General features: G+C 39.6%; 1 protein-coding gene across 1 annotated transcript in view; it reads right to left on the bottom strand.

Annotated features, from left to right (window-relative positions):
* ZNF800 (zinc finger protein 800) overlaps positions 1–11649 on the bottom strand; it is a 271901-nt gene that overhangs the window by 1292 nt on the left and 258960 nt on the right. The window contains exon 6 of the mRNA XM_058426376.1: positions 1698–1763. Coding sequence (XP_058282359.1) covers positions 1698–1763 — 66 coding nt within the window. The remainder of the gene's footprint in view (positions 1–1697; positions 1764–11649) is intronic.

Raw genomic sequence — 11649 nt, forward strand, 5'->3', positions numbered from 1 at the left:
AATAACCTCTTACTGAGCTCCCCTAGGATGATGGTGCTGTGCTAGACATAGGATTCCAGAACAAGTCATGGAATCTAAGGTGCCACTCATTTATGTACTACTAAGAAGTAAATAACACTGCTTTCTTGTCTTTTGGAATTTTTATTTTATACTTACTAAAACAATTGCTTTTATACTTAGAGACAGGTGTCCAGTAATCTGTGCTAACCTGATCTTGATCCTGTCTAGCACCTTTGCATTGACATTATAATTTCAAGACACATCAAAGAACACCTAGGTTTTACAAGCATTGCCACTTTGACTAAACTCATGGTTTAATTTTCTTCCTCAATGAAATCACATGTCACTTGAAGTTAAGGAGTGTCTAGTCAAAGGTAAGCAGGAAGTCTGCAATAAATTCATGTTTGATTCCTTAACGATAGAGTTACACCAGGCATGGATTGATCCCACCTGCTTCTCTCTTTGCTTTAAAATTCTACTACCTATTCTGAGAGACCTGGCAAGTTCTTCTGTTTTCAGAGGTTTTAATTGGGCTGCAACAGGCTGTCCTTTTGCCTATATCTCAGGAATGAAACATACCACACCTTCCTTTGCTTGTAGAGACTTCCTTTCTTGGGTACCTTAAAACACTTGGTTTTGAAATAAAGTACAGAATTGAAGTTGTTCTTCCAACAATGAATATCCGATTCACCAGTATCAAATGTATGTCCTATTGCTCTGTTTCTGTGCCTTTCCTTGTACATAGTAACTTTTCAATGCTGAACCATAGTGTATCATTTCTGAAGACTTTTTTCTCAATCAGTGAATTTGTTGTCTTTACCAAAAAAAAATCTTCATGGAGACTTGGGATTGTATTGGCCAGTTTAGGCCAGTACCTGAACTCTGAGGAAACTGGCTACCTTCTGAACAACCTGATCTTTCTTCCAGACAAGGCAGAATTTAGGACAAGTCTACCTCCTTTTAACCTTTAAGTATCTTGTTAGAGACTGGATTCTCTCTTGTAGTAGCACTGAGATAAAAGAATCACCACTGCCACCAATGTCAGGAATCTTAAACGTAAAAATAAAAAACTACCCATCTAAAAATGGAAAACTATGATAAGGTACAGCCCTGATTTCAGAAGTATTAATACCAGGGCTTATCTCCTCTGAGTACTCTGAAAGGATTCAGCTGTCATTTCAGGAATCATTTTTACACATAAGTGAAAATTATCTTTAAAATTTTCTCTTTCTGTTATACAACTAAAATGAGAATACACTTAATACAGGTGGAGCTTAGAGATGAATACCAATGTGCATTGCTAGAAAAAACAGTGGGCCATCATTAGGGTTATGCTTATTCTTCTAACAAGAAAGAGGACTTTTTTTAACTTAAAGGACTACGTAAAATGTGGTTTCCAGTGGTAGCCTAGAAAAGTACTGATGACTTGCATTTCCACGATACAAAAATGTGAAACTCAAATCTATGAGTAGACATTTAAATACATCATAAATTACTTCAAGTTTCTAAGTAATTAAGGGGGAAAAAGCCTTACCTAAAACAAATTTAAAGATTAGTGTTGAAATCACTGATCATTAGAGAAATGCAAATCAAAACTACAATGAGATACCATTTCACACCAGTCAGAATGGCTATTATTAAAGGTTCAAAAAAATAGTAGATGCTGGCAAGGTTGTGGAGAAAAAAGGAACACTTACATATTGTTGGTGGAGTGCATATTAGTTGAACCATTGTGGAAGACAGTGGGGCAATTCCTCAAGGACCTAAAGACAGAAATACCATTCAACCAGCAATCCAATTACTGGGTATATACCCAAAGGAATATAAATTGTTATATTATAAAGACACATGCATGTGTATGTTCACTGCAGCGCTACTCACAACAGCAAAGACTTGGAGTCAACCTAAATGCCCATCAATAGTGGACTGGATAAAGAAAATGTGGTATATATACACCATGGAATACTATGCAGCCTTAAAAAAGAACAAGATCATGTCCTTTGCAAGGAAATGGATGGAACTTGAGGCCACTATTTTTAGCAAACTAACTGAAGAACAGAAAACCAAATACTGCATGTTCTCACTTGTAAGTGGGAGGTAAATGATGAGAACACATAGACACATAGAAGGGAACAACACATAGTGGGGCCTATCAGAGGGTGGAGGGGGGGAAGAAGGAGAGGATCAGGAAAAACAACTAATGGGTACTAGGCTTAGTACCTGGGTGATGAAATAAGCTGTACAATAAACTCCCATGATACAAGTTTACCTATGTAACAAACCCGCACATGTACCCTTGAACTTAAAATAAAAGTTTTTTAAAAAAAGATTAGTGTTGAAAACAAAATATGAACAGTACCTTAACTCCTAGATTCTAGGTTTCCTTTTTCTTTTCCCAGCTGTAAAGGCTAAAGCCTTCTTTCAGGCTTTGACCATATACATAAAATAGTTAAACTTTCTATATCTCATTGTGTTTTAAGAGTGTTTCACTTTTATTAACTTATGTTTTCCAGGAGCACTGAGTTAAATGACTTCTATGTATTCCACTTTATTCAAAACCTAGAAATCAGCATCAAAAGATAGAATAGTGTTTGTGAAAAAAAATGATTAGATGTCAGATCCATGTTCCAAAGCTCTGCTTATCCTATTAAGTCACACTCTCTTTCAATTTATACTTCAATTTTCTGTATTCATTTCTATTAACTCATTCAATCAAAATGATCTGAGTTCTTTGGATGGGGACTCCAGAATGATGACAGCTCAAAAGCAAATCATGTCTCTTCTTTTTTGTTCCTTTGTCATCTTTTTCAACTTACATGAGAATGCAGAAGTCTAACAGAAAAAAAAATAAATAAAGCGTAACTTTTTTAAAAATATGATTATCCTAAAGCATTTGCTTCAGCCAGAAAATCAGTCCTTTCAAAATGGATATTCTCAAGTAACATATCTCTAGTTCGTCATTTGGTTCCTTTGATTTTCTGTATATGATACGGTGCTAATGTGGGCAACTACTAGAAACGTTTATATGCAAGAGGATGATCATTCTATTATGTGGAGATATTTCCTGGGCAATTAATCTAGAGAAATAACTTCTGACATTCTATTGAATTTAATATGCTATTTTACATTTTAACTAGTCAGCAAATAACTACATTATGAAGTATGAATAGGAACATTTCTGAGAGCTGTGAACTTTAAGTCTTGCCCTCACTGTTCTTTCTTTCTGAACCTCAGCCTACCCTTATTAAATATAGAACTTCTACTGACTTTAAAGAAATAGAATCTCCATTATAATAGCTGAAGTGCTTTCAGGAGGTTAGCATTAGGCCATTGTATTTGATGTATTATGCACAATGATAAAGCATCATATATTATGGATTAGTGAGAGTCGGTTGAGTAAAACAATAGCAAACTGTATTTTCCTTTAAGTGTTGCTTTATCCTAAAAAAAACTTGGGTTTGCATGTATTATTTTCAGATTTCTGCTAACAAAAACCTACAAAGAGGGATAAATGACATTATTTGAATGAAATCTAATTTCTACAAAGCACTTTAAAATATTTGTATTTTAAAAGTGTCAGAGAAAATAATTAAAGTGGAATTGCTAACTGCATATCTCTTTTACTTAGAAACAATTAATGATATTAAAGAATGACATAGCATATCCCATGCTTATAGATTAGAAGAATTAACATTGTTAAAATATCCATACTACCCAAAGTGATCTACAGATTCAATGCAATCCCTATCAAAATACCAATGACATTCTTCACAGAAATAGAGAAAAACAGTCCTAAAATTCATATGAAACCACAAAAGACCCTGAATAGCCAAAGCAATCCTGAGCAACAAGAATAAAGCTGAAGGTATCACACTACCTGACTTCAAAATATACTACAAAGCCATAGTAAACAAAAAAGCATGATACTGGCATAAAAACAGACACATAGACCAATGGAACAGAACAGACAACCCAAAAATAAATCCACACATTTACAGCCAACTCATTTTCCACAAAAATGTCAAGAACACATGCTGAAGAAAGGAGAGTCTCTTTAATAAATGGTGTTGGGAAAACATAATAACCATATGCAGAAGAATGAAGCTAGGCCCTTATCTCTCACAGCACAAAAGAAAATCAAATCAAAATGGATTAAAGACTTAAATCTAAAATCTGAAACTAAGAAACTACTGGAAAGCAATATAAGGGAAATGTTTTGGGAAACTGATCAGGACAAAGACTTTTTGGATAATATCTTAAAGGCATAGGCAACAAAAGCTAAAATAGACAAATGGGATTGTATCAATCTAAAAACCTTCTACACAGCAGAGGAAACAATCAAAAAAATGAAGACACAACCTACAGAATGAGAGAAAATATTTCATCAGACAAGAGACTAATAGCCAGAATATATAAGGAACAATAACAACTCACTAAAAAACAAATAATCTGATTTAAAAATGGGCAAAAGGCAGAAGTTACAGACCAGCCTGGCCAACATGGCAAAACCCCATCTTTACTAAAAATATAAAAACGTTAGCCAGGCGTGGTGGTGCATGCCTGTAATCCCAGCTACTCAAGAGGCTGAGGCACAAGAATTCCTTGAACTCAGGAGGTGGAGGTTGCAGTGAGCCAAGATCATGCCACTGCACTACAGCCTGGTGACAGAATGAGACTCTGTCTCAAAAAAATTAATTAATTTAATTTAAATGGGCAAAAGGTCTGAATAAACATTTCTTAAAAGAAGACATACAAATAGCCAACAGATATATGAAAAAGTGCTCAACACCACTAATCACCAGAGAAATGAAAATTAAAACCACAATGAAATATCATCTCACTCAAGTTAAAATGGCTTATCAAAAAGACAAAAAATAACAGATGCTTGTGAAGATGCAGAGAAAGAAGAAGGCTCACACACTGTTGGTGGGAATGTAAATTAGTACAGTCACTATAGAAAAGAGTATGGAAGTTTCTCAAAAGACTAAAAATAGAACCGCCATATCATCCAGCAGTCTCACTGTTGAGTATATATCCAAAAGAAAGGAAGTCAAAATACTGAAGAGATATCTGCAGTCTCATGTTTATCACAGCACTATTCGCAATAGCCAAGATAGAGAATCAACCTAAGTGTCCAATAACAGATGAATGGATAAAGAAAACGTGCTATATACACACAATGGAATATTATTTGGCCATAAAGAGAATGAAATCCTGTCATTTGCAGCAATATGGATGGAACTGGAGGTTATTATGTTAAGTTAAATAATCCAGGGACAGAAAGACAAATATTGCATGTTCTCACTCATAAGTGGGAGCTAAAAACGTAGATGTCATGGAGAGAGAGAGTTGACTGGTGATTACCAGAGGCTGGGGAAGGAATAGGGGGTGGGGGAATGAAGTGAGGTTGGTTAACGGGTACAAAAATACAATTAGAAGGAGTATTGTCTAGTATTTGATAATACAGTAAGGTGACCACAATTAATAATAACATATTGTATGGTTCAAACTAGCTAGAAGAGAATAACTAAAATCCTCCCCACAAAAAGAAAAGATAAATGCTTGAGGTGATCGATATTCCAATTACCCTGATTTGATCATCACTTTTATGCATGTATGCAAATATCACGTGTCCCCAAAATATGCACAGGTATTCTGTATCAATAAAAAAAGACATAGAAGTAAAACTGCAGGTTTAAGGCTTGTAATTTTGGAAAGCTTTTTCATTCAGTTCAACATTGGTAAACTGCTCATTACGGACTGGCAGTTAAGCTTGAGGCTTTATTTCTTTTTCCACAAAGAGCTATGAAGCTGCTTAAGAGAGAGTTATGCCAAGGTTTCAAGCACCATGCAGTTTAAAAATGAAACTGAAATCTGACCTATGACAAGTCAAAGTAGAGGGACTTTAAAGGACCACTCAGATTGGTTATTATGCGTTCCTTCAAATTTGAGGCTATAGTGAACTTTGGTCATAGTCTTGCTTGTATTAGTTTCCCACTACTGCTACAACAAATTACCACAATTTTAGTGGGTTTATTATCTATATTTTTTTTAGACCAGGTCTTGCTCTGTCACCCAGGCTGGAGTCACATTTTTGTCAGCTTAAATTTCTGGAGGTCAAAGCACTTTGAGAGGCCAAGGCAGGTGGATCACCTGAGGTCAGGAGTTCAAGACCAGCCTGGCCAAACATGATGAAACCCTATCTCTACTAAAAATACAAAAATTAGCCAGGAGTGGTGGCACACGCCTATAATCCCAACTAGTTGGGAGGCTGAGGCAGGAGAATTGCTTGAACCTGGGAGGCAGATGTTGCAGTGAGCCAAAATCACACCACTGCACTCCAGCCTGGGTGACAGAGCAAGACTGTCTCAAAAAAAAAGAGTTGTGGAGATCAGAAGTCTCCATTCATCCACAGATAAGATCAAGGCATCAGCAGGGATGTGTTCCTTCTGGGAGCTCTAGAGGAGAATCACTTCCCTTCCCTTGCCCAGCTTCTGAGGCTGCTGGCATTCCTTGGTGTCTCCCTCCAGCCTCTGCTTCTGCTATCCACATCTTCTCTGATTCTCCTGGATCCTCTTTTACTTAGAGGAACCTTTATAATTACATTTGGGACCACCTGGGTAATCTGAGATCATCTCCCTGTTTTAAGATCCTTAATCACGTCCCTATCGCAGAGTCTTTTTTGCGATGTAAAGCAACATGTGTTCATTGGTTCTGGGGATTAGACATGGACATCTTTGCAGGGAACAATTGTTCTGTCCAACCACTCCTGAGGAGCACCCACTGGCTAGCAGCTGGGCAGTGAGCCATGGGAGGATGTCTCATTGGGCAACCTGTACTCCAGGGCCACATCAGGGCAAAAGATGCCTTAGTGTTTTCCATGGACCAGAAGTGGACAATGAGAGAGAGAGAAAGAGAGAGATTCAGTCACTATGAGAGCACACAAGCCTCAGTGGAGAAAAGCCAAATATCACCATCTCCCAGGCATTAGGAAACAAGGGAAGGAGCAATGAGTTAGATCTGTGCTCTTCATGTGGGGCACAAGGATCAGGGCTGGTCCACTGACTGTTACTTGACTGTTACTGGTCTATGGTGGGAATAGTACAGAAATTGAAAGTAAGCTTTGCTTTGTTGTTGTTGTTGAGACAGGGTCTCACTCTGTTGTCGAGGCTGTAGTGCAGTGGTGTGATCTCAGCCCACTGCAACCTCCACCTCTGGGGATCAAGTGATCCTCCTGCCTCAGCCTCCTGAGTAGCTGGCACCACAGTCACAGGCCACCACAGCTGGCTAACTTTTATATTTTTAGTAAAGACAGTGTTTTGCCATGTTGGCCAGGCTAGTCTTAAATTTCTGAGCTCAAGTGTTCTGTCTGCCTTGGCCTCCCAAAGTGCTGGAATTACAGGCATGAGCCACTACACCAAGCCCTTGAAAGTAAGCTTTTAGAAAATTTTACAGCAGCTTGACAGTAATTTTATGTCTATTCAATGTGATGATTTAAAATGTGGGCTTCTATTTTGCATGACTTTTTTTCATTTTATCTTCGCGGTAATTCATTTTTACTGTGTGTTTTCAAAAGTATCAATCCATGGCAGAATGGAAATTAAAACAAAACAAAAACAAAATCCCTTGGTTCTTTACCACAGATGGTTTTTCAAGAAGCCCCAAGCTAGGAGACAGTGTATTATTCACAAAAGGGAACTCTAGGTAATAAAGTTCCCCCAAAATGTCCAAGAGGAGAGAATCAGCTTTAAATACCTGCCAGGTACAGAGTTCCGTGCCAACTCACTACACTATCAGTCTATGAAGAACTTTCCTGGCACTCTTTCCCCTACTCCCACCCCATGCTCCAACCCCAGAGGCTTGGCAAGCTGGGGAGGAGTTGGGGCATTGGGCACAGAAAGGGAGAAAAAGCCTGCCACTCCCGCTTCCTCCAGCGCAGCCTTCCCCATGCCAGGGGAAGGGAGAGGCTCCACTTTAAATCAAGTTTATTATTATTATAGAGACTAGGCATGCTAATTACTGAATTGAGAATGTACTCTGCAGTTTCAAGACTTTTTTTCATTGTGTAATAGTGACCAGAAAATTCATGAGGCGTGTCCAAGTTTTCAGCCAATAACAGGTCAAGAACAAACCCCACAGAATCATTTTAAAGGAGCAGTTCAAGACTGGAATGGAAGTTACTTTCTGGTTTTTTCCCACAAGTTATGATTGTTTAACCTAATAATTACATTACTCAGATATAGGGCAAGTCTTCATGTAGAGCCACTCAAAGTATGATTTAGGGCAGGGTTTCTCAACCTCAGCACTATTGCCATATTGGGCTAGACAATTCTTTGCTGTGAGGGAGCTGTCCCATGCATTGCAAGGACAACGACCTCTAGAACATCCACTCCAAGTTTATGGTAGCCAGAAGTGCCTCCAGACTGCCAAATGTCCACTGGGGGACTAAATTGCCCCTAGCCGAGAAGCACTGACTTAAGGGAAGCAGTGTCTCTTCTTTCTGCCCTTCCCGCACTCAGTAATTACCTCCCTATCAAGCCCCAAAGCATCTGAAATTCCATAATTCAACACACTCTTTGCCCATTCCGGAAATACTGTTTTTAATTCAACATTCTCTGAGAAATGACATTGAGCTGCTATCATTGATAGGTTAGTGTGAAAGGGATCATCAGATTTCTCTCTTACAAATTGGCCCATTATTAACTTACCGGTTGTATGAAGCCAAGCTGAGTGAGGCACAAAGATCTGGGGAAGCCTGTTGGTTTCTTCCACTGGTGAAACATCTCTTGAGACCATCTTCTCCCCAACAGTGCCCCCGCACCAGTTCTCTCATTCAGGGACTCCACCTCTCACCCATATAATGGCAATTTTTACCATGTTCCCCTGCACCAATTTCAGATCCCTCAAACTCATCCTCCACGTTTTTCTAGGAATGATCTTTCTCATAGTCTTTAAAGACTTGCCATCACCCATACAAAAACATCCAAGCTCTTTAGCAAGACATTCACCCCAGCCTCCATCCATACCGCATTTTTCTATCCCCTAAGATTTTGCTGTTGCTCTTCCCTGTCCCTTTCTCTTTCCTTCGCCACCCATTTGTGTCCTAGAAAACTCCCACTCAACTTCCAGGCTCAACTTAAGCACTCAAGTTCTTGAAAATCCTTCTCTGATTCACTCAGCAATATTTAAGTGCTCCTTTTTCCATGCTCTCAGATAACAGTGAGTAGATCTTTAGTGCAGCACTTACCTCTTTGAATTATTTTCTCATTAGAATTTTGTCTCCCACTAAACCATGAACTCAATCATTGAAGGTAAAAATCGTGGTCTGATTATTTTCCTGGAGAAGTTCATGATGTGGTTTATAGAGCACCATGATGTGATAGAGCATCATTGTGTCATTCCTCTTCGTCTCATCCATCCACTCTGTCTTGCTTTCAACTTCCAAACCTTGCAGGCCTCCATTTAGTTCTAATTCATCCTGCTCTCTCCCACCTCCAACCTCCCCATATGATCTTCTCTCCTATTTGCTATGCTCTTCTTCTTTTCTTACTGTTAACACTCTCTGAAAACTCTGCTCATTTTTCACTTCTTAGCTAAATGTCGCCCTTTCTAGGAACTTTCCCTCAACTTCCAGACCAAGAGAGGTCCCTCTGTTTCACTCTTCCAAGGCATCCTGTGCTTTGTTTTGTACTATTCTGTACTTATCACAATTTGGCTACTGTGACTCTCATACCATTACACTTGGGTTTAACAGATGTGCTATTACTTTAATTTTCTAAATAAAATTCAGTCTGATTTCTGAGCTTCTCACTTGCCAATGTAGGAAAAAAATCAAAATCAGTCATGTTTTGGCAGGCCTTCAAGAGCACAGAATTCTGGAGGCTTCTGTAGTGCCTAGGACTTGGGGTAAGAGTCTCTAGTCTTCAGTCCACTGTGGTCAGAGGTCCCTGCTGAAGTACTCATTATTCAGTGTATGGTCTATTCAAAGACTGAAGGCTTTTGTGCTTCATGCCAAGCTTTAGGGCTCCATCAGGCTAAGTGTTGTGACTGACACCCAGGGTTCTCCCTCAGGTTGCACCCTGCAGCCACTTTCCCTTGAGGCCCCAAGACTTCCCAGTGCCATTGTGATTGCAACGTTTTCTTGTAGCCTCCAAGCACCAATCTCACCCCTAATATTTGCAGAGTAAAAACAGAAGCTTATATACCACATGGCAAAATATTTTCTTCTTTTTCTTTTCTTTCCCTCCCTCCCTTCCTTCCTTCCCTTTTTCTTTCTGGCAGGGTCTGCGTCATGGCTCACTACAGCTTCCACCTCCTGGGTACAAGAGATCCTCCTGCCTCAGCCACTTCAGTAGCTGGGACTACAGGCATGAGCCACTGCACCCAGCCCCAAATATTTTCAAAGTTGCAAACCCAGCCAATGAATTGTTAAATAAAATGTGTTCTATTGCTGTATGCTGACAAATATACCTACATAATTTCCTAGAAGGCTACACTCAAATTAAGAATTTTTAGATTCCTTGGAGTTCTGTGCTAGAACATGGTGGCCTGGTAAGTATAGATCCCTATCCCACACCCCCACTGCATCTCGCCAAAGGGCCTCACATGCCTGTGTGTGGTTCTTCAGCCTGCAGAACCAAGCTGTGTCCACACCCCTGCAAATGGCCATCCTTTGGCCTCCCTTTGGTCCTGGGGTGCTCAACTGATGGCACAATAGGATGGACCTGAAGGTAGGGCTGTTTGGATTGAGAGTTCTGGGCCCCAGGAGCCCAGAATGTAGCCTAAAGAAGAAGGCTTAGGTTCCAGGTGGACATATTCCCTTGGCTGCATAGATGCTTTACCCTGGCAAAGCAGGAGTACCCAAAGGAGGGCCAGGGCAGAGCCCTGTAAAGTATGAGTCCAAAGCAGGACTTGTCTTGCCTGAGTCTGACTGCAATCCTGAGATCACATCCTATAGCACTGCTGGAACCAACTAATCAGTAAGCAACAAGAGGCATCAGAAAGTAAACTTTCTCTGGCCAGGCGCAGTGGCTCACACTTGTAATCCCAGCAATTTGGGAGGTCGAGGCGGCTGGATCACCTGAGGTCAGGAGTTAGATACCAGCCTGGCCAACATGGTGAAACTCTGTCTCTACTAAAAATACTAAATTTAGGTGGTGCGTGACTGTAATCCCAGCTACTCGGGGGGCTGAGGTGGGAGAATCGCTTGAATCTGAGAGGCAGAAGTTGCAGTGAGCTGAGACCGTGCCATTGCACTTCACTGGGTGACAAGAGCGAAACTCCATCTCAAAAATAAAGAAAGTAAACTTTCTCCATATGATAAATCAATTGAGAGTTGACTATTAATGCTAATTTAATTGACACTGATATGTGGAAACAAAGCTAAAGGCCCATGAGTATGTTGCTAAGCCAATAAACAAACTCACTGTTTCCAAAGTTGTATGAAAATTATTAACAGGTCTTATTAGAAGAAAGTATTCAATAACAAAATGTTTGAAAGAAATACATATTTTGAAGCAAACATTTTTTCTTTAATGCAGAACTTCTAGGAGGCTTTTTTTTTTTTTTTTGACAGCGTCTCACTCTGTCACCCAGGCTGGAATGTGGAGTGCAATGGCGCAATCTTGGGGCTTCAACCTCCATCTCCCA

This window comes from Hylobates moloch, unplaced genomic scaffold (genome assembly GCF_009828535.3).
Source record: "Hylobates moloch isolate HMO894 unplaced genomic scaffold, HMol_V3 SCAFFOLD_1, whole genome shotgun sequence".
NCBI classification, from domain to species: Eukaryota; Metazoa; Chordata; class Mammalia; order Primates; family Hylobatidae; genus Hylobates; species Hylobates moloch.